At 40.9% G+C, this 21,837-nt stretch overlaps 8 protein-coding genes and 1 pseudogene across 12 annotated transcripts; 8 read left to right on the top strand and 1 right to left on the bottom strand.

Moving 5' to 3' along the window:
* Positions 1-38: 38 nt before the first annotated feature.
* LOC108820673 (uncharacterized) lies at positions 39-2,199 on the top strand. The gene is made up of 6 exons (XM_018593673.2): positions 39-399; positions 547-717; positions 791-989; positions 1,334-1,463; positions 1,568-1,741; positions 1,835-2,199. The coding sequence occupies exons 1-6, from the start codon at positions 183-185 to the stop codon at positions 1,994-1,996; spliced, it is 1,053 nt and encodes a 350-aa protein (XP_018449175.1). The 5' UTR covers positions 39-182; the 3' UTR covers positions 1,997-2,199.
* Positions 2,200-3,424: 1,225 nt separating this feature from the next.
* Positions 3,425-6,750, bottom strand: LOC108820513 (importin subunit alpha-4-like). Its single transcript, XM_018593463.2, has 9 exons — positions 6,466-6,750; positions 6,126-6,222; positions 5,825-6,048; positions 5,421-5,606; positions 5,124-5,287; positions 4,813-4,891; positions 4,600-4,728; positions 4,236-4,363; positions 3,425-4,106 (listed from the first exon to the last, which is right to left on the bottom strand). The coding sequence occupies exons 1-9, from the start codon at positions 6,694-6,696 to the stop codon at positions 3,722-3,724; spliced, it is 1,623 nt and encodes a 540-aa protein (XP_018448965.1). The 5' UTR covers positions 6,697-6,750; the 3' UTR covers positions 3,425-3,721.
* A 384-nt stretch (positions 6,751-7,134) lies between these two features.
* On the top strand, positions 7,135-9,157 carry LOC108820517 (pentatricopeptide repeat-containing protein At1g09220, mitochondrial-like). Its single transcript, XM_056997875.1, has one exon. The coding sequence runs from the start codon at positions 7,240-7,242 to the stop codon at positions 8,770-8,772; it is 1,533 nt and encodes a 510-aa protein (XP_056853855.1). The 5' UTR covers positions 7,135-7,239; the 3' UTR covers positions 8,773-9,157.
* Positions 8,822-9,892, top strand: LOC108820518 (calreticulin-2-like; annotated as a pseudogene).
* Positions 9,893-11,012: 1,120 nt separating this feature from the next.
* LOC108819609 (calreticulin-2-like) lies at positions 11,013-12,439 on the top strand. Its single transcript, XM_056997877.1, has 10 exons — positions 11,013-11,113; positions 11,185-11,265; positions 11,351-11,417; positions 11,508-11,594; positions 11,671-11,727; positions 11,818-11,830; positions 11,935-12,002; positions 12,098-12,199; positions 12,291-12,368; positions 12,428-12,439. Exons 1-10 carry the CDS (start codon positions 11,013-11,015, stop codon positions 12,437-12,439), a joined length of 666 nt encoding a protein of 221 aa, XP_056853857.1.
* On the top strand, positions 12,101-15,580 carry LOC108820515 (pentatricopeptide repeat-containing protein At1g09220, mitochondrial-like). Of its 5 annotated transcripts, none has more exons than XM_018593467.2 (5): positions 12,101-12,368; positions 12,463-13,056; positions 13,154-13,207; positions 13,306-13,371; positions 13,551-15,580. In XM_018593467.2, the coding sequence occupies exon 5, from the start codon at positions 13,763-13,765 to the stop codon at positions 15,302-15,304; it is 1,542 nt and encodes a 513-aa protein (XP_018448969.1). In that variant the 5' UTR covers positions 12,101-12,368; positions 12,463-13,056; positions 13,154-13,207; positions 13,306-13,371; positions 13,551-13,762; the 3' UTR covers positions 15,305-15,580. The 5 variants fall into 5 exon arrangements, with proteins under 5 accessions (XP_018448969.1, XP_018448970.1, XP_056853854.1 ...); XM_018593468.2 differs by having other exon boundaries at positions 12,463-13,067; XM_056997874.1 differs by having other exon boundaries at positions 12,556-13,207.
* Positions 15,581-15,725: 145 nt separating this feature from the next.
* Positions 15,726-18,811, top strand: LOC108820522 (calreticulin-2). Its single transcript, XM_056997876.1, has 12 exons — positions 15,726-15,885; positions 16,357-16,464; positions 16,559-16,751; positions 16,845-17,103; positions 17,223-17,327; positions 17,421-17,507; positions 17,585-17,642; positions 17,932-17,999; positions 18,093-18,188; positions 18,279-18,359; positions 18,454-18,564; positions 18,649-18,811. The coding sequence occupies exons 1-12, from the start codon at positions 15,792-15,794 to the stop codon at positions 18,658-18,660; spliced, it is 1,272 nt and encodes a 423-aa protein (XP_056853856.1). The 5' UTR covers positions 15,726-15,791; the 3' UTR covers positions 18,661-18,811.
* A 505-nt stretch (positions 18,812-19,316) lies between these two features.
* LOC108820527 (histone H3.2) lies at positions 19,317-19,910 on the top strand. The gene has a single exon (XM_018593487.2). The coding sequence runs from the start codon at positions 19,401-19,403 to the stop codon at positions 19,809-19,811; it is 411 nt and encodes a 136-aa protein (XP_018448989.1). The 5' UTR covers positions 19,317-19,400; the 3' UTR covers positions 19,812-19,910.
* Positions 19,911-20,136: 226 nt separating this feature from the next.
* LOC108820524 (GTP-binding protein SAR1B-like) lies at positions 20,137-21,418 on the top strand. Its single transcript, XM_018593484.2, has 3 exons — positions 20,137-20,362; positions 20,570-20,701; positions 20,975-21,418. Exons 1-3 carry the CDS (start codon positions 20,234-20,236, stop codon positions 21,293-21,295), a joined length of 582 nt encoding a protein of 193 aa, XP_018448986.1. The 5' UTR covers positions 20,137-20,233; the 3' UTR covers positions 21,296-21,418.
* Positions 21,419-21,837: the final 419 nt, after the last annotated feature.

Raw genomic sequence — 21,837 nt, 5'->3', positions numbered from 1 at the left:
GTTTCAGCCGACTCATCATTATCATCAAACTGCTAAAAGGTCAAGGCTTTGAGTTTCGGTTTCTTCTTCAGACCAAAACACAGGGAACTAGGGTAGAATAGAGTGAAGTGGGTAGAGAAATCGATTCGAAGTTCCGTCCTTTTGGGATAAGATTCTCCGCCGCTCATAGAGAGAGAGCAACAATGGCTGCTGCAGAAGAAGAAGTGGTGAAGGATGTTGGAAGAGCAATCGAGGAGGAGGAGCCTGTTGGTGAAAAGAGAGAAAGAGAAGAGGAAGCTGAAACATTGGCGCCGTGGGAGCAACACGCGAGCATCATAAGCATCCCTCGCTTCGACTACACAGCTCCTTCTTCTCTGCTTCATCATTCTCATTCCGGCTTCCTCGTCACCTGTGGCATCAGTTAATGATTCTTTCCCTCTTTTCTGTGTTGATTACTTGTTCCCTCAATGGTCTTGTGTGTTGTGAGCTTATTGAATCTATGTTGAATTGAGATATACAAGTGTCCCTATGAAGTAAGACTTAAGAAAGTTGTGTAATGTTTATCAGAAAGGGAGAAGAGTGCTACCAAAGAGGTCATGTCCATCCTTGGAAAGGTGCTGTTGCCTATAGGTGAGGAGAAAGCTGAAGTTTTGAACTCTTCTGATGCATCTAAAAGACAAAAACTTTGTGCACAAGGGACAGGAGAAGACGAAGTGAAGACTGGCTTGCAAGGAACAGGTAACTTTTTGAAGAGCATATTCACTGGTTTGTCTTTTCTTTTTTTTTCGTAACTTATGGTGCGGTTATTCAGGTGAAAATCCAAATGTTGAGGATCTCAAATCGGCCAAAGAAAGTGTCAGTGAAGAGCATAAGTCTCTCATGTCATTGGTTAAGCTGACAAAGAGTGGCTTGCTTCTTTTCACTTTCCCTGTTGGAAACTCTACGGATACTACAGATATCGTGTCGAGAATCTTCCAGTCTATGGAATCTGGAGCTCTGAAGGCACCTGTGTAAGTCTTCTTATTATTTCACATGCATAAACGAATCTTGTGACATGTTAGTTAGTGAACGGTCATCTGATTGAAGTTTATGGTGTTACCACTCTACTTTAGGATCATCTAACTCTACCTTTAGGTAATCTTGCTTATAGAGTTCTGATTTGGTCTAGAATCATTATTTCAAGTATCATCAGTCTGTGGTTTCTCTTGCATATTAGGCTTTTTCACTCTTCTTAGAATCGTCTGGCCATGTCATCTCACTCTGCTAGGAACTATTGATCACACAGTCTTTTCAGATTCATTTGATGTGAAAGTTCTCATAACGAAACTAGTACTTTATGATTTGAATTACGCAGATGGTGCCATCGGATATTCCCTGTTCAAGCTACATGTGCTTTGACAGAGAAAGAACTTCAGGAAACAGTATCAAAGCTTGTCCAGCGGTTTGTTGATGATAAACAAAACACACTATCCAAACCTGTGAAGGTAAGATATCCAAAACAAAAAATACATGTTGTCTGCATAATCAACTTGATTTTTTTTTTAGATTTCATGGCAGTGGTTTCTGAACCATGTACCACCATATACAGTTTGCAGCTGCGTATAGCCGAAGAGGTGTGGAGGAGACAAAAGGAAAGATTCAGAAAGCATCAGAGGTTCTAGAACAATGTCCTTTACTGGACCGCAATAAATGCTTTGAAACTGTTGCGGCCGGAGTGAAAGCCATTGTACCTGACTCAGCTGTGGATCTCAAATCTCCAGAGGTAACTTACAAATATAGACAAGAACTCAAAACCTTGTTATGCTATACACCGTTTATCAAATTCTGAAAGATTGGTGTGAAAAAAAATGTGCAGTTATGCGTTCTGGTGGAACTCCTACCTCTCTCTAGAATACCAAATGGATTCTATGTAGCTGCTGTTTCAGTGCTCCCACATAGGCTAGTCAGCACAAAGCCAAAACTCGTGATCAAGCCTCTTGTCGCTGAGACAAAACAGAAGAAGAAGGGACAAAACTGATGAATGCAATGCAATGGCATAAAACAGCATTTGAGTTTCTAGAGCTTGAAAGAAGATCAGTTGAAGTTGTATCTCTCTCTGTTTTAGTTTAGATATGTCTTTTGCTTTCAGTGTCTCATGACATTAACAAGTTTGATGGGCATGTAATCTCAAGATCTTTCAAAGGTGTTTGATACTTAAATTACAAAAGCAATTCGGTTTAATTGGATACTGATTTTATATTCAGATTCCGGTTTAAGTGGATACTGATTTTATATTCAGATTCCATAGCTTAACAAATATTTTATGGTATTGTTGTATTTTATCATCGCTCCAACTTCTCTCTAGAAGTATAAAACTAAAAAACGTTCCGGTGGCCGGTGTGCTTTTTGCCGCCGGTCGCCACCCTTTTTGTTGTTTTTTGTTATCAGTGTACCATATTATTCGATCTCTTGATCGATTTACTCTTCCGGTTAGCGGATTTGTTTTTTCGCGGTGGCGATTTTGTTGTGTACGCGATCTTATTCGAAGCAAAGCTTTATGGTTGTCTCAACTGTTCTTCGACATAGATGGAAGTTAGTGCTAATACTCTCCTTTCGCAACTAATATCCAAATCCCGTTAGCTTTTGTAGAGTCTTTTCTCTTCCCCTCGGATTAGCACTTACTCTTTTTTAAAGGAGTCAATCTCTACTCTTTAAATAGTATGGAGCCAAAGAATAGGCTTCCGAGTAGAGTTTCCTAAATAGAAAAGATGATGTGATGTTGGATCGATTTCGGCTGACTTCTAATGGAGATTTAGATGAATCGGCATCTTCTCTATATTGAAGATGGTCCGATAAAAATCTTCTATTAAGTCAACTGAATAATCCCTGAATTATTATCCGATGAAGACGGTGGCCTTACTAAAGCGATGGTTTGAGTGAAAGGTATGAGGATGAGGAGTTTATTTGGGAGCCCATAGACGAAGCTCGAACAGAAGGGATTAATAGCATTGTGGAAACTAGGAACAATTATTACCAAACCGAAGGGTTTGACAAATCATCGACATACTTGAAGAAAGCTTTTGCAGAGAAAGGGCCTTTTGATGGCATTCTAGGATTCTCTCAAGGAGCAGCTATGGCTGCAGCTGTATGCGGGAAACAAGAGCAGCTCTTAGGTGAAATAGACTTCAGGTTCTGCGTGTTGTGCTCAGGCTTCACACCGTGGCCTTTGATGGAGAAGACAGAGCAAGGATCCATCAAGTGCCTTTCGCTTCACATTTACGGAAGCCAGCCTGGAAAAGACAGACAGATTGTGACTCAAGCCAGCTCAGATTTGGCGGGGCTGTTTGATGAAGGATGCTCCACCATAATAGACCACGACTTTGGCCATATCGTTCCTACCAAGCCTCCTTATATTGATGAGATTAAAGCTTTTCTTAACCAATTCGTTTGAGGAGGACTCTTGCAATCAAATAATGTTTCTTTATTATAACAACAAAGATAGAAGTGACAAATACAAAGTGTGATCATATTCTAAACCAGTCACCACACTAAGACAAGATTTATCCCAAAGTTTTAAAGATATTAAAATACAGACTCAGAGAATGATTCAAACGAATAAAGACAACAACAAAAGAAAGTAAATGAAACAAACAGAAAAGCCTTTTTGCGTTTTCAAAAATCCAAACTTGAACCTGGCAATGTCAGCAACAATGAATCTCAGGTTCCCCCAAACTCATGATTTCAATTTGTATTCTATACCTTTTTAGCCAAACTTAAATCCACCAGGGGGAGGAGCTGTCTGGTTATTCCCGAAACTGAAGCCCTGCTGTGGATTCTCGCTCACACCGTCTGGCAGAATCTGCTCTTCATCTTCTTCTTCAGCCCAATATCTCTCCAAGATCTTAACAGCCTTCTCATATATCTCGTTGTTGTCATGGGACTGAAGGTTTTCGATTTTGTCCAATCCATCAGCCTCTTCTATTATCTGAGCATAGAGATTCACCCCACCGTTTAATCCCATCTCCTTGTCAGCCTCACTGATCTTGAGGATGTTTTCAAGCCCTTCTAGGCACACTGTCACAATCCTCGGATCAGGGCAGATTAGTAGATCACAAAGAGGTTTGATGCAGCCTTGGTTGACCAAATATCTGCATGAAAAACTCTGTTATAACATATTTTGATAGAGTAGATGATGTTATAAAACATGTAAAGAGTGAACACTATGAAGTGTAAGTCAGCAGGTTATTAGCAAATACTTAGAAATAGAGATGACTTACTGAATCTGCTCGTGAGACCCTCCTGATGTGGCATTGGAAATGGCCCATGCAGCTTCCTTCTTTATATCGAACTCAGCGTTCTGGAGCAAGTGCACAAGAGGAAGTACTAATCCAGCACCGACCACAGCCTATTGTTTGAACAAATATAAAGTGATTAGAAATTTTCTTTCTGGAACTCTGATGGCTCTCACTATTTTCGGTAACAAGTATTGTTGGCATATGACACTAGCAAACTACAATTTAAATTTGCTTGCTTTTAAACTAGTGAAGAGTAAACACAGCTTGAACATATTAATTAGCATACTATTTTCCACAAACAACTGTATTCTTGACATGCTAATTATAGCAGGAAAAAGACTCATACCTCTATCTGAGCTTGGTTCCCAGCAGTGATATTTGAGATAGTCCAACAAGCTTCTTTTTTAATACTTTTCTTGTGATTTTGCGTAAGCAAATTATAAAGGTGTGGAAGTACACCACTGTCAATTATAAACTGAAAAGCAAAAACACAGCTGCAGTCAAAATATTAAACATAACAACCAAAACATTATATAGAAACATTCTTCAGAGATCATACCTGTGTCTGAGAGTCATCACCGGTTACAATGTTCCCAACAGTTCGAAGTGCAGGGATGAGAACCGTAGGTGATGGGTGACTTGAAGAAATATATATTAGTTAGTATGCAGAAGAACACAAACAAGAATCCAAGGGAGTGAAACAACACTCAATTTCTAGAAGGTATTAAAAACACCACAAAGTTGAAGATGTCAACACCATTGCTGAAAAGACCAAGTAATATAGCAAACTAGAGAAACTACAAGATGATGAAAAACTAACAAAAAAACATGTTGTCAAGTCAGCTATTGGCAAGACAAAAAGGAACTAACCTCAGAAGCTCAACAAGTCGTGGACAGACACCTGCCTGGATCACAGCCTGAATTTTATCATTAGGGCCATCTGAAAGGTAGGATAGAGCCCAGCATGCATCGGTGAGAACTTCTTCATCATTTAGATAGATAAGCTGCCGAAGAACTGGCAGGGCAGGCTTCACCTGGAACATATAAATATCAAACATCATGCTCAAATAATGTGAGGAGTGCAACAAAACATATGTAACTAAATTTTTTGACCATAATATAAGACTGTACAGACAAATCAAGTTACATAAGATTCTCCAGTTGTACCTCTTCAAATGGTGTTGGTGGTTTCCCACGACAAAAGTTGGACAAGGTCCATGTAGCATTCCTTAGCATGGATAACTTTGAATTTTCGTTTAACTGAGACAGCAAGGGTATAAGAGCACCACAGCTGAGAACAAGATTCCTGCAGTTTGGGGAGTCTCCAGCAACATTCCCCAAGGCCCACACCGCCTACAACAGATAGATATATATATAAAGGTTTATAAGAAAACCTATAACTACAGAGAAGCACTTGGCTAACTATAATTTCATATCAACAAAAAAATGTATATATTTTGGATCAAAAGAAACAATAAACAAACCAAATATGGCCACAGAAATTGGAGGGAAGTATTCTTCTCACAATATAAATAAAATAGCAAGTGAGAGAGAGCTAGTTAGTGGCAAACCTGCTCTCGAACGTCATCACTAGCAGAGCTAAGAAGCTCAACGAAGATAGGTACCGCCCCATGATCAATCACAACCCGAGTATGATCTGATGTTCCTGACGCAACGTTGGTCAAAGCCCATGCAGCCTCAAACTGCAGTTGTGGATGGTCTTGCCTTCCAAGAAACTCCACAAAACGTGGGATAACACCTGCTTTGATCACTTCATCTATTGGAGGACTGCGCTCTGCTCATCAAATGATAAACAACCATCATATGTCTATTCCACACATATACCCCGAGAACAGTCTAAAAACTCCTTACCTATAGACAACAACTTTCTAAATTGAGTAGTGGCTTCAAGCTGAGCTTGAGGATCATCAGAATAAACACCTTGTACCATCATCGGGATACCTTCCAACTGTCAAAACAGAGCATAAACAGCATCAAACAGCTGTCTCCACGGCAACAAAACGTAACAATCCAATCCATTAATGTTTACTACATGATCAGATGTGTTGTCATAAAGTTGAGATCTATTAATTGAAGGGCAATTAAAATCAAAAAGTCTTAACTCTTTCAATAATAAAAACAAAGATCCATCGCTAACCAATCAAATCAAATAAATCCAAACCAAACTTGGAGATTCAGATCAGCGACTTACTCGTTTCTCAACGGCGGCAGCGCTCTGGAGGGCATCGAGACCAGCTCCGATAGGCTGCTGCTGCTGGAGCATCATCCCTTCTCGGCGTTTCTTGAGAAGACTGTCCTCGCGCTTGTTTTTTCTGATCTCGACGAGATTGTCCTCTCTCCTCCGCCTCGCTTCATCGGCATCGACACCTGTCTTGTATATCTTCTTCCTCAGCTCCGCTCGTGTGCTCGGCCTCAGCGACATCTTCTTTAGTCTCTCTCTGCTTCTCTCTCTGAGATCTTCTCTTTTGGTGGAACTGAATTTGGAGAAAGAGATCGTGGAGAACGAGTTGTCTGTTGGGCTGTCGGGTCGGATACGGGTTTGTTTGTGTCGGAATTTTTGATTAGTTGTCGGAGCTACTTGGATCCTTCTTTCTGACCAAGAGTGTCCTAAAGTTAGCTTTGGGCTTTTCCCATCATTGTCAAAAAAAAACACCTTTATAATGGGCCAAACATGAAAAAGTCCACAGTCTTTAACACAAACATCAATTGTAAGTGGGTTTTAACTCGATTAACACCTCCTGCAAAAGCGTCGTCGTTTCATTGTAAGCATTTTGCGCAGGAAGTGTATTTTTTGTTTGTTTGTGACCCATATAAATAGGAAAGTGACTGTTGGTGTTCTCTTTGTGATTTTGCAGAATCTTGTAAATACTGTGATATTCAAATACAAACAGGGTTATTTTATTCTTTGGTGAAATTAGAGGCTTTAACTGCAAATTCTCTCTTTCTTGGAACCATTTTGTAATTAATGAGTAACAAGATACAAATGTTGTTAAGCAAAACAAAAAAAAACAGAATCTCAACAGTTATGTTCTTGTATGCTTCATGTAGATCCATCGCTTGTCGCTCTTACACAATCATCAAGCGTTCTTACACCAACCTCTCGATTCAACACCTTAGCTCTCTTCTGCGCAAGAATGAATCAAATCCTAGGATCATCCACCAGCTCCACTCTCACTTCACCACTGCTGGGCTTCTTCTCCTTCCCCAAGAACAAGACTCTAAGAAACTTCTCCTATTTAATCCTCTGCTTCGATGCTATTCTCTTGGCGAAACACCTCTTCGTGCTTACTTCCTCTACGTCCAACTCCAGCAGCTTCACTTCCTGTCTGATCACAACAACAGACTTCCTCCTTTCGATAGCTTCACTTACGTATTTCTCCTTAAAGCGACTTCGAATCCGCAATTGGGGATCGGACTCCATGGTTTGACGCTAAAACTGGGTTTCGAGGTTCATGTCTACGTGCAGACAGCTTTGGTCGGAATGTACCTAGTTGCTGGAAACAGAGTCGACGCTTACAAAGTGTTCGACGAAATGCCTGAGAGAAGTTCTGTAACGTGGAATGTGATGATCACTGGCCTGACTAACTTGGGAGAGTTCGAGAAAGCTCTTGGCTTGTTAGAGAAGATGCATAATCGAACAGTAGTGTCTTGGACCACTCTCATTGACGGCTATGCACGTGTGAATAAACCCAAGGAAGCTATACTCTTGTTCTGGAGAATGGTCGCTTGTGATGCAATCAAGCCAAACGAGATCACCGTTCTCGCGATTCTTCCAGCTGTTTGGAGCTTTGGAGATCTGAGAATGTTGGGGTCGGTCCATGGTTACGTTGTGAAAACAGGGTTTGTTCCATGCGACATCCGTGTGACGAACTCTCTCATCTACGCTTATGCAAAGTGTGGGTGTATCCAAAGCTCGTTGAAGTTTTTCACGGAGGTTCCAAAGGATAGAAAGAATCTTGTATCGTGGACAACGATGATCTCTGCCTTTTCAATGCACGGAATGGGCAAAGAAGCTGTCAGTATGTTCAAAGACATGGAGAGGTTGGGATTAAAACCGAACAGAGTGACCATGATCAGTGTTTTAAACGCTTGCAGCCACGGAGGCTTAGCGGAAGAAGAGTTTCTAGCGTTTTTCAACAAGATGGTAAGCAAGTACAAGATAACGCCGGATGTGAAACACTATGGATGTCTAGTAGATATGCTGAGAAGAAAAGGAAGATTAGAAGAAGCGGAGAGGATCGCTTTGGAGATTCCGTCTGACCAAAAGGCAGTGGTTTGGAGAATGCTGCTTGGAGCTTGTAGCGTTTATGATGATCCTGAGATAGCGGAGAGGGTTACTAAGAAGCTGATGGAGTTAGAGAGAAGCCATGGAGGTGACTATGTGCTTATGTCTAACATCTTTTGTGGTACTGGAAGATTCGCAGATGCTCAGAGGTTTCGGAAACTGATGGACGTTAGAGGTGTAGCTAAACTTCCAGGGCATTCACAGTTGACATAGCAGAACTTATAAGTGTCTTTGTAATTAAGACACAAACGTTCCTCGGCCCATGCTAAAAAGTCAGACGGTGGTGATCACATATCAATCCAACGATGGTGATCACGTTTTAATCCAACAAACCGAGCGGTGTTTTTACCAAAACTCTTCCGACTCATTTTGTTTACTCCATCCCCACGTGAAAAGCAAACTTCTTTTAGTTAAAACCACCGACCGTTAATATTTACCCACGTGTCACCTCTCCGTCGTTCATCCAGTACCATAGCGCCACGTCATTTATAATGACAAACGTGTTTATCAGTGGCGAAACTAAGCCTGAGCCTCGTCTTGTTGATTCTTATCGGTCTCGTCGCGATCGCCTCCGCAGCAGTTATCTTCGAGGAGCGCTTTGATGGTAACCTACTTTTCTCTCTCTCTTCCCTGTATTTTCCAGACTCTTAGGATCAATCAGGAATGTGTTTGTTCGTATATGTACTCATCTTGATAATGCTGCGAGTTAATTAATAGTTTTATCTTCGTTTTCATCGGATAAGATCATTCAAACAGTGTTTCTATCTGGAGTATTACGGATCTAATTCAAATTTTGGATTCTGATTTTTTTCTGGGGGTTGAATGAATCGAGATTCTAAATCGGAGGTTTCATAAAATGGCTGCAAAATTTGGTTGATAGTGTAATCTCTGTTAGTTTTCAACTTTGCAGTCTTCATTTTCAATGAAACATTCATATCTCGTTTGTAGAATTTGTTTGTTTCCGTCTTGATGTTCTAAACCTAATGTACAGATGGATGGGAGAAGAGATGGGTTAAATCTGAGTGGAAGAAAGATGACAAGTCTGCTGGGGAGTGGAGCCACACTGCCGGAAACTGGTCTGGTGATGCTAGCGATAAAGGTTTGATTCCATCCTTCATGAGCTTGTTCACGGACTCATCATCTCATTGGTTAATGCTATGTTGCAATCATCATTGTATTGCAGGTATCCAGACAAGTGAGGACTACAGATTCTACCATTTCAGCTAAGTTCCCTGAGTTCAGTAATAGGGACAATATCTAAATATACAAATAATCATATCTAAATCACAGGGTTCACTCAAAACAATAATATACATTGAAAAAAAAGTAATAATCCTCATAGGAAGAATGAAGAACAAAATACGTACCTCGAGTTTTGGATCTAAGGTTAAAGACCATGATTACTCAGCAAGCTTTGTTTTTCTCGAAAGAGCCAAGGAACCTACACAAACACACACACAAAACAACACAAATATAAATAACAAATCAACAAACATATAAATAACAAAAAAAAATCATCACCAGAAAGCGATCGTCGGCGGCGTAGAGAGTCATAGAGTCACCAGCCCATAAGTGTTGCAAGTATTCATCAATTGCCTCTCTTAGAGCAGTGGCCATTACTGAATACTGAGTGATTAGAAGATGAGAAAATAAGATGAAGAAAGAGACGATCTGAGAGACTAAAATCTAAATGCAGAGATAAAAACTAGGAGACATGCGATCTGCTGTGTGGAAATTAGTGTATACCTGCGAAAGGAATCAACCAATTGTGTGACGAGTAGACAGTACGCCAAAATCGAGCGCGTTAACCTTTATTAAATGATCTATGTGAAGGGAAATCACCTACGGTTATGGTAGTTCTAGAGACGGAATCAAGAACGAGTGAGCCTACAAAAGTTACAATAGGCTACGGGCACATACATGAACTCGCTAAGGCACCTGCAAACAAAAACAACTGTGATCAGGAGTACATAGAATATAGTAGGCCAAATAATATACAAATAATCATATCTAAATCCCAAGAATCACTCAAAACAGTCCAATACGATACACCACACGCACGTGGGAACATCATTGAAGTTTTGGCCTATTGTATTCTATGTACTCCTGATCACAGCCGATTTTGTTCGCATGTGCCTTAGCGAGCTCATGTATGTGCCCGTAGCCTACTGTAACTTCTGTAGGCTCGCTCGTTCTTGATTCCGTCCACAGAACTGCCATAACCGTAGATGATTTCCCTTCGCATAGATTATTTAATAAATGTTAACGCGCTTGTTTTTGGCGTACTGTCTACTCGTCACACAATTGGTTGATTCCTTTCGCAGATGTACACTAACTTCCACACAGCAGATCGCAGGTCTCCTAGTATATATCTCTGCTTTTAGATTTTAGTCTCTCAAATCGTCTCTTTCTTCATCTTATTTTCTCCTCTTCTAATCACTCAGTATTCAGTAATGGCCGCTGCTCTAAGAGAGGCAATTGATGAATACTATCAATACTTTGGGGCTGGTGACTCTGTGACTCTCTATGCCGCCGACGATCGCTTCCCGTTAGGGTGATGTTTCTTTTTGTTATTTATATGTTTGTTGATTTGTTATTTATATTTTTGTGTGTGTGTTTGTGTAGTTTCCTTGGCTCTTTCGAGAAAAAGCTTGCTGAGGAATCATGGTCTCTGACCTTAGATCCAGAATTCGAAGTATGTTTTTTGTTCTTCATTCTTCTTATGAGGATTATTATTTTTTTCACTGTATATTATTGTTTTGAGTGATTCCTGTGATTTGTATATTATTAGACTTGTTTACCCTGAAGACAAGAAACCTGACGGATATGATGATATCCCAGATACCGATGCAAAGAAGGTTTCTACATTTTGTCTATAGTTGATTCAATATCTAAAATATCTTGCTGTGTTCTGTATTTGCTTATTTTCTTTGTGTCCTTTCTCTAAGCCTGAGGACTGGGATGATGAAGAAGATGGTGAGTGGACTGCCCCAACTATTCCCAACCCTGAGTACATGGGTGAATGGAAGCCCAAGGTTTGTGTATCTCTCGCTGTCAAAAAGTATTTAGTAACCTTTTTATTCCTCTCAAGGTTGTCATATATTTCTGTAGCAAATCAAGAACCCCAACTACAAGGGTAAGTGGGAGGCTCCAGAGATTGACAACCTGGTAAGTTTCTGCTTCTTTGTACTCCCAGTCACACCAATTTGATACATTAGTAATCCAGATCTTTTGTTCAGTTTATATAACACAGTTTAGGTTCGTACGGCCGGTATGGGTTTTAACTGTATGACATCAACATGAAACATTAGCTATCCAGTACATAATATCGAACAATTATTGTACCTAATTTAACTGATTTTTTTTTTTTTGCAGACTTCAAGGATAACCCCGAGCTGTATGTATTCCCCAAGCTGAAGTATGTCGGAATCGAACTGTGGCAGGTAATAATCTCGTCACTCTTTTACATCTTGTCTTCCGAGATCTGTATTTGGGCCCATGACTCCCATCTAAAAAATGCATTTCACTCTATTTTCAGGTGAAATCAGGATCATTATTCGACAATGTCTTGATCTGTGATGACCCAGACTATGCCAAGAAGTTGGCAGATGAAACATGGGGCAAGCTCAAGGATGCACGTGTTCTAAAAAATGCCCATCTCCATCAACACAACTGTTTGTTTCTCTGGTTACTGATAAGAATAGCCAATCTAATCTCGTAACTAAATGCAGGCGGAGAAAGCAGCTTTCGATGAGATTGAGAAGAAGAAAGAAGAAGAGGAATCCAAGGACGCTCCTGCGGAAACTGATGTAAGTTAATTGTGTTTGTTTTCAAGTTTTCAGAGTCTTTCTTTGTTTCTTCTGGCAAGGTTCTGAACTAAAGCTGAGATCTATTAATTGAAAGGGAAACTACAATCAAAAGTCTCACTCTTTCAATAACATGAAACAAAGATCCATCACTAACGAACCAAAATCAAATGATCCAAACCAAACTCAGAGATTCAGATCAAGCGACTTACTCGTTTCTCAACGGCGGCAGCGCTCTGGAGAGCGTCGAGACCAGCTCCTCCGAGAGGCTGCTGCTGCTGCTGCTGCTGGATCATCATCCCTTCTCGGCGTTTCTTGAGGAGACTGTCCTCGCGCTTGTTTTTTCTGATCTCGACGAGGTTGTCCTCTCTCCTCCGCCTCGCTTCATCGGCATCGACACCTGTCTTGTATATCTTCTTCCTCAGCTCTGCGCGTGTGCTCGGCCTCAGCGACATCTTCTTTAGTCTCTCTGCTTTGTTTTGGATCTTCTCTTCTTTTTGGTGGAACTGAATTTGGAGAAGGAGACCGTGGAAGAGGAGTTGTCTGTTGCTGTCGGGTCGGATCCGGGTTGGGTTTTGTGTCGGAATTTTTGATTAGTTGTCCGAGCCACTTGGAAATCCTTCCTTCTGACCAAGAGTATCCTAATGGGCCACACATGAAAAAGCCCACAGGCTTTAGCACGAACATCATTGTAAGTGGATTGTAAGTCAATACTACCTCCTACAAAGCACCGTCGTTTCAGCTCAAATGGAGATTTCGGTTTAACTGGTTCGAATATTTGACTCCAGAATCTAGTCCGGTTTAGTTTCACAATTCATAGTCTTGGTGTGAGGCTGATGCAGGTGATGCTTCCTTCTCAAGACTTCCATAACCTTAAAATTAACTTAGATTATTATCAATCTTCTTGTTAATGACAATTTTTAAATGTGAGAAATTACAGGAAGGAAGAATGAGAGGACAAGCTTCTCTGTCATTTCCATCAGTTGAAGTCGCACATCGTGCTCTGGTTATAATCCTTAACACCCTCTTGTCTCTGTGTAAATATCTGTCAGCCTGACAACTATAGTACTATACCATTGATAAGCATACTGTGCTTGAAGATAAGACAGAAGTGTGTATTTTTTGTTTGTTTGTGACCTATATGTTTAGGAAAGTGACTGATGTGTTCTCTTTGTGATTTTGCAGAATCTTGTAAATGGTTTTGTGTTCAAAGGAAAACCAATTATAATCCAGTTTGGTAGGAATCCTTGAAAGCCTAATGGATGATGGTGTGATATACAAATACAAACAGGGGTGAACAAAAAAAAATACAAATACAAACAGGGTTTTTTTATTCTTTGGTAAAATTAGAGGATTTAACTGCAAATCCTCTCTTTCTTAGGACCATTATGTAATTAATGAGTAATAAGATACAAATGTTGTTGAGTAAGCAGAAAAAAAAAAGACAGAATCTCTGGACAGTTATGTTCTTGTTTGCTTCATGTAGACCCATCGCTTGTCTCTCTTACATCATCATCAAGCGTTCTTACACCAACAACATCTCGATTCAACACCTTTGCTCTCTTCTGGACAAGAACGCATCGAATCCTAGAATCATCCACCAGCTCCACTCTCACTTCACCACTACTGGACTTCTTCTTCTTCCTCAAGAACAAGACTCTAAGAAACTTCTCCTATTCAATTCTCTGCTTCGATGCTATTCCCTTGGCGAAACACCTCTTCGTGCTTACTTACTCTACCACCAACTCCAACAGCTTCACTTCCTGTCTGATCACGACTGCAGACTGCCTCCTTTCGATAGTTTCACTTACCTCTTTCTCATCAAAGCTACTTCGGATCCACTACAGGGGATTGGATTACATGGGTTGACGCTAAAACTGGGTTTCGAGTTTCATGTCTACGTTCAGACAGCTTTGGTCGGTATGTATATAGCTGCTGGAAACAGAGTTGATGCTTACAAAGTGTTCGACGAAATGCCTGATAGAAGTCATGTAACTTGGAATGTGTTGATCACTGGCCTGACTAATCTGGGAGAGTTCGAGAAAGCTCTTTGCTTGTTGGAGAATATGCCGAATCGAACTGTAGTGTCGTGGACCACTCTCATCGATGGCTATGCACGAGTGAATAAACCCAAGGAAGCTATACTCCTGTTCTGGAGAATGGTTGCTTGCGACGCAATCAAGCCAAACGAGATCACAATTCTCGCGATTCTTCCAGCTGTTTGGAGCTTTGGAGATCTAAGAATGTGCGGATCGGTCCATGGTTACGCTGTGAAAACAGGGTTTGTTCCATGTGACATCCGTGTGACGAACTCTCTCATCGACGCTTATGCAAAGTGTGGGTGTATCCAGAGCTCGTTGAAGTTTTTCACGGAGGTTCCGAACGAAAGAAAGAATCTGGTCTCGTGGACAACGATGATCTCTGCGTTTGCATTGCACGGGATGGGCAGAGAAGCTGTTAGTATGTTTAAAGACATGGAGAGATTGGGTCTGAAACCGAACAGAGTGACCATGATAAGTGTTCTAAACGCTTGTAGCCAAGGAGGGTTAGCGGAAGAAGAGTTTCTAGAGTTTTTCACCGAGATGGTAAGCAAGTATATGATCACGCCGGATGTGAAACACTACGGATGTCTAGTAGATATGCTGAGAAGAAAAGGAAGATTAGAAGAAGCGGAGAGGATCGCTTTGGAGATTCCATCCGACCAAAAAGCTGTGGTCTGGAGAATGCTGCTTGGAGCTTGTAGCGTTTATGATGATCCTGAGATGGCGGAGAGGGTTACTAAGAAGCTGATGGAGTTGGAGAGAAGCCATGGAGGTGACTATGTGCTTATGTCTAACATCTTTTGTGGTACTGGAAGATTCACTGATGCTCAGAGGTTCCGGAAACTGATGGATGTTAGAGGTGTAGCTAAACTTCCAGGACATTCACAGTTGACATAGAACTTATAAGAGTCTTGTAATTGTCAAGAGTCCAACGCAAAGATATAAGCCCAAAGCTCCTCGGCCCATGCTTTCAGTATTTTTTTAAGATGAAAAAGTCCAACGGTGGTGATCACGTTTCAACCCAACAAACCGAGCGGTGTTTTTACGAAAATGCCCGAGAGATCTGCCTCTCTTCTTTCCTCTTTTGTTTACTCCCCACGTGAAAAGCACACTTCTTTTTGTTAAAATAACCGACCGCTAATATTTACCCACGTGCTACCTCTCCGTCGCCGTTTCATCCAATATTATATCGCCACGTCATTTATAATGACAAACTTGTCTGACGTGTCCGTGACTGATTGGATAACGTTGCTTCAGATTTACACCGTGGCAAGAGGCGAATATCCATGAGAACAACTCCACTTTCAGCAGCTTGCTCTCCTCGTGGTATATATACTCAGCATCTTCTGATCTCAGTGAAGAAGCTCCGATCTGAGTTTTTACAATGGCGAGAGTAAACCTTAGCCTCGTCTCGTTGATTCTTATCGGTCTCGTCGCGATCGCTTCCGCCGCAGTTATCTTCGAGGAGCGCTTTGATGGTAATCTCTCTCTCTCTCTCTCTCTCTCTCTCTTCCCTGCATTTTCCAGACTCGTAGGGTTCAGTGATGTGTTTGTTCGTATGCGTATTCATCGTGATAATGCTGCGAGTTAATTATTCTTTTTCGATCATTCAGCGATATCTTCGTTTTCATCGGATAAGATCATTTTATATTGATCGGGAACTATTATGGATCTATTCAATTTGTGCGTTCTGTTTTTTTCTCCCTGAGGTTCAATGATTCGAGATTCTAATCGAAGGTTTCATGAAATGGCTGTTAGTTTTGGTTTTAACGATTGATGAACTCTGAAATTAATATATACTACTTTTAATTTAACCATTGAGTGCAAATCTCTGTTGGTTTTCAGTCTTTTGCAGTCTACCTTTTAAGCGAAACATTCATATCTGTCGTTTGTAGAAGAATTAATGTATAAATCTTACGATTCTTCTTTTTGTCTATGTTTTTGTAAAGATGGATGGGAGAAGAGATGGGTTAAATCTGAGTGGAAGAAAGATGACAAGTCTGCTGGGGAGTGGAACCACACTTCTGGAAATTGGTCTGGTGATGCTAACGACAAAGGTTTGATTCACAAGACTTCATCGCTTGTTACCGATTCATCATTTCATTAATTTTTTTGGTTTAATGCTTTGTTGCAACTATCATTGTGTTGCAGGTATCCAGACCAGTGAGGACTATAGATTCTACGCCATTTCAGCTGAGTTCCCTGAATTCAGCAACAAGGACAAAACTTTAGTCTTCCAGTTCTCAGTCAAGCACGAGCAAAAGCTTGACTGTGGTGGCGGCTACATGAAGCTTCTCAGTGGTGATGTTGACCAGAAGAAGTTCGGTGGTGACACCCCGTACAGGTACATTACCTATCTCGTCCCTTTTTTCTGTCAACATCATATCAACCGACATCTCTTTTTACTAATAATAAACCATTTTCCTTTTACGTCCAGCATCATGTTTGGTCCAGATATCTGTGGCTACAGCACGAAGAAAGTGCATGCTATCCTTACCTACAATGACGCCAACCACCTGATCAAGAAGGATGTTCCGTGTGAAACTGACCAGCTCACCCATGTGTACACTTTCATCCTCCGCCCAGATGCTACCTACACAATTCTCATTGACAATGTTGAGAAGCAAACCGGTAGCCTGTACTCTGATTGGGATCTTCTACCACCTAAGAAGATCAAGGACCCCAGCGCCAAGAAGGTTTGTGATGACTTCTGGACAACCAGACTAAACTGACTACTTGTATCTCAATTATAGACCGAAGAAGAACAAACCGTAGCAGAGCTCATGCAATCTGATCTCTCTTTTTTTTTTTACAGCCTGAGGATTGGGACGAGCAAGAGTACATTTCCGACCCTGAAGACAAGAAACCTGACGGATACGATGATATCCCAAAGGAAATCCCAGATACCGATGCAAAGCAGGTTTCTACATTTTGTCTATAGTTATTTTATATCTAAAATCTCTTGCTGTGATCTGTATTTCCTTATATTTTTCCTTTGTGCCCTTTCTCTTAGCCTGAGGACTGGGATGAAGAAGAAGATGGTGAGTGGACTGCCCCGACCGTTCCCAACCCTGAGTACATGGGTGAATGGAAACCGAAGGTTTGTCTATCTCGCTGTCAATAAGTGTATATATATAACCTTTTTCTTCCTCTCAAGGTTGTCACATGTTTGTGTAGCAAATTAAGAACCCCAACTACAAGGGAAAGTGGGAGGCTCCAGAGATTGACAACCCTGGTAACTTTCTTCTCTCTCTCTCTGTACAGGCATTGTCATACTCGCAATGGGTCTCTCTTTTTTTAGTATTCTCTATCACTAAACCCAGTGTCACACTAGATTGATACATTTAGTAATTCATATATTTTTGTTCACTTGAAGTCACAGTTTTATATCATGATCGTATGGAAACAACTCTAGGACAAAAACATACTATTTTTATGTTGTTGCATGAACTCACATGAAACTTTAGCTCTTCAAGCCATAATATCCAACAATTATTGCGCCTAATTTAACTGGTTTTTCGCAGACTTTAAGGATGACCCAGAGCTCTACGTCTTCCCCAAGCTGAAGTATGTTGGAATCGAATTGTGGCAGGTAATAAATCTTGTCACTGTGACATTTTTTCTTCCAAGATCTGTTTTGAGCCCATGACTCCCATCTAAAAGAGTGCATTCCACTCTCTTTCAGGTGAAATCAGGATCGTTGTTCGACAATGTTTTGATCTGCGATGACCCAGACTATGCCAAGAAGTTGGCAGATGAAACATGGGGGAAGCTCAAGGATGTATGTGTTTTAAAATACCCATCTGAGTGAACACTACTGTTTGTTTCTGGTTAGTGATAAGAATAGCCAAACATATTCTCGTAACTGCAGGCGGAGAAAGCAGCTTTCGATGAGATTGAGAAGAAGAAAGAGGAAGAGGAATCCAAGGACGCTCCTCCTGCGGAAACTGATGCAAGTCAATTGTGATTGTTTTCGAGATTTCGGAGTCTTTGTTTCTTCTGCCAAAGGTTCTGAACTGATATCACTGTGTATGAGTTGTTTCCAGGCTGAAGATGATGCAGAGGACGATGAGGGAGATGAATCTGATACTGAAGCTAAGACCGAAGCCAAATCAGAAGTTAGCGAGGAGACTTCAGAGAAAGACGCCACTGCTCATGTATGTTAAGAAAAAATACTTGTCACACTGTCGTTCCATATTGTTGTTGTTGATGGTTTATACTTTGTGATATTGGTTCTGCAGGATGAGCTATGAGGTTGAAGATTCAAGACCAAAGTTTTCAAGTCTCTGTTTTGTGTTTTTATCCTTGCTTTTGAAGTATTTTTAGCAGTCTAGTTTTAGCATATGATATGACGATCATAGGCTCTTTTTCTACTGAAAACCGTATGATGACATTTTGCACTTACATCTCTTTCGCTACCCTTCTTGTTTCTGTCCTAACCAAACTCCGCCAAAACTGTTATCAAATATTACACTACATAGTACATACTCTGCTGAGTGAGTAGTGAGCTAAAGTTGATAGATTCCAGATTTGATATGGGCCATAGTGTGTATTTAAGGAAAACAGAGGCCACAAAATTTTTTTACTAATCTACGACTGATGATTTCACAGAGATCATGTTATAAGCCCAGATCGCATTAACGGGCTTTAATATGTACATCAGGAAAAGATAGGGTATAAACAAACATATTCTATTGGCTTATACATGTTCACATGGATCCCTATTTAGAAAAAGTACAATTAACCGTAGGATTCACAAAATCTACGGCTATTATGACTTTCACGCGGATCGTAAAATAAGTCCTTGTGGCCGTCGATTAAAACTAAAATAAACGATCAAGATTTACTGGCGCTAAACACACAAAAGCCAAATCTTTTTCCCGCTTCTTGTCCAATAAATATCCCCTTTCTCTGTCGAAATCAATTCACAAATCAGATCTCAATCTTCTATTGCTTCTCTCTAGAAACCAAATCACATCTTCTTCTTCTCGCAATGGCTCGCACCAAGCAGACGGCAAGGAAATCAACCGGAGGCAAGGCACCGAGGAAGCAGCTCGCAACAAAAGCGGCGAGGAAATCAGCTCCGGCGACGGGAGGAGTGAAGAAGCCTCACAGATTCAGGCCAGGAACGGTGGCTCTCAGGGAGATCAGGAAGTACCAGAAGAGCACCGAGCTTCTGATCCGCAAACTCCCGTTCCAGAGGCTCGTGAGAGAGATCGCTCAGGATTTCAAGACGGATCTCCGTTTCCAGAGCAGCGCCGTCGCCGCTCTCCAGGAAGCTGCCGAGGCTTACCTCGTCGGACTGTTTGAGGATACTAATCTGTGTGCGATCCACGCGAAGAGGGTGACGATCATGCCGAAGGACATACAGCTCGCTAGAAGAATCAGAGGCGAGAGGGCTTAGATCCTCCTCGATGGTTGTTGCATTTGTTTGAACGAATGTGTGATGATGAATTGTATAACTTCAAGTTTATTATAAGAACAATGGATCCAGTTTAAATGATGATGTCATTTCTTTGAGTTGTTAGAAATAAACCGTTTGAACCGATCTAAACCATTATTGGAAATGAACCGTGTAAACTGGTGGGTTATTTAATCGGACGGTTCGAAGTTGTTCGATGACGCGAACGAGAATGTTTCAACCAATGAAAAGGCTCCACATCAAATCACCAGCTACCCATCATCCACGTGTTTTCATTCCTTTCGTATAAATGTGTCCGACACTACTAATTATTTCATTCACCCCTCGTCGGATCAACTTGATTATCACCGTGGTTGTTTCGTATTGTGTTTCTTCTCAATCAGATCCGAGTAGTTTGTTTGGTGATGTTTTTGTTCGATTGGTTCTATGGAATCCTGGCGACGTTAGGATTGTGGCAGAAAGAGGCGAAGATATTGTTTCTAGGGCTTGACAATGCCGGCAAAACTACTTTGCTTCACATGCTCAAAGACGAGGTTACTTTTTTTTTGCCTTTAGCTTCATCTACTGTGGAGATTATGTTTCCTTTTCGGGTTTATTTGGCAATTCGACATCTAATTTACTGAGAACTTTGGGCATACGAATTGTTGTAATAGCCGATTGTGTGTTAGGACATGTGTAAAAGCTGGTCGGAACTCGGAATTAAACATGCTTAATCTTTATTTGTTGTGTTGTGTGTGCAGAGATTAGTACAGCACCAGCCAACACAGCATCCCACGTCTGAGGAACTGAGCATTGGCAAAATCAAGTTCAAGGCTTTTGACTTGGGTGGCCATCAGATTGCCCGTAGGGTCTGGAAAGACTACTATGCCAAGGTTTTATACATCTCTCCCTCTATCTTTTGACATAACAACATCATCCTAGTAACACCATAAAGACACCTTTTGTGTGTTTCTTACATCCCATTGAGTTCAGAAAAATTGGTTGCTTGTGCTGAGTCTTGAAAGTAGAGAAATGTATAGTTTAGATAGAAACACTCTTGGTTATGTTTTTGACAAATTGGCTGCCTATGCTGTAATCAAAATCATAAGCTACCTGTGTATGTGTCTATTTGCTGATACAATCTCTTTTTCTCTCTGTGTGTTAAGGTTGATGCAGTTGTGTACCTAGTGGATGCGTACGACAAGGAGAGATTTGTGGAGTCAAAAAGAGAGCTTGATGCTCTTCTATCTGATGAAGCCTTAGCTAGTGTCCCCTTTCTTATCCTTGGCAACAAGATTGATATTCCTTACGCAGCCTCTGAAGACGAACTTAGGTATCACTTGGGTCTCACCAATTTCACTACGGGTAAAAGCAATGTGAGTCTAAAAGAATCAGGTGTTCGTCCCCTTGAGGTCTTCATGTGCAGCATCGTCCGCAAAATGGGATATGGCGAGGGCTTTAAATGGCTATCTTACTACATCAAGTGAGTGGGAAACCAAACAAGCACGGTTTTCTGAATGAGATATCTCTCAATGTTTCCCTCTTTGAAAAGACGAACTCTTTCTCTCTTGTAGTATTATCTTCCAAGTTTTAATATATCTGATTAAGTAGAGGGTTGTGTGTTAGTAGTAGTACTCACGTTTGATTGCGAGCAGTAGTAAACACTATGACCTCAACGTTGTGTCTGTAAGCAAATGAAATATCATTATGATAAAAAAAACTCTGCTACTTGTCAGAATGGTACATCTCGCAAATGGTTCTTTGGCTTGTAGATTCCGGTCAAGTCTAATTTGGCTGTTCTTGTTGTTAAAACCAAACGCAAATAAACAACCAAAGATGAAACAATGTAGGGCTATTATACAAGAGTTAGAACCAAAATTTACAGAGGTTAGATCGGGCGATACGAGGAGGTTAGTAGATGCACCCACCGTCTCTTATGCTCACCTCTCAGGCCAATTTATAAGGGAAAACTTCTCCATCACTGGAGAGAGTTTTCATTCTTTCTCTTCATCCAGAGAAGTAACTATAT

The sequence above is a fragment of the Raphanus sativus genome, unplaced genomic scaffold (genome assembly GCF_000801105.2).
Source record: "Raphanus sativus cultivar WK10039 unplaced genomic scaffold, ASM80110v3 Scaffold0853, whole genome shotgun sequence".
Lineage (NCBI taxonomy): Eukaryota > Viridiplantae > Streptophyta > Magnoliopsida > Brassicales > Brassicaceae > Raphanus > Raphanus sativus.
The sequence above is the reverse complement of the archived record's forward strand: the minus strand, read 5'-3'. Positions and strand labels throughout refer to the sequence as shown.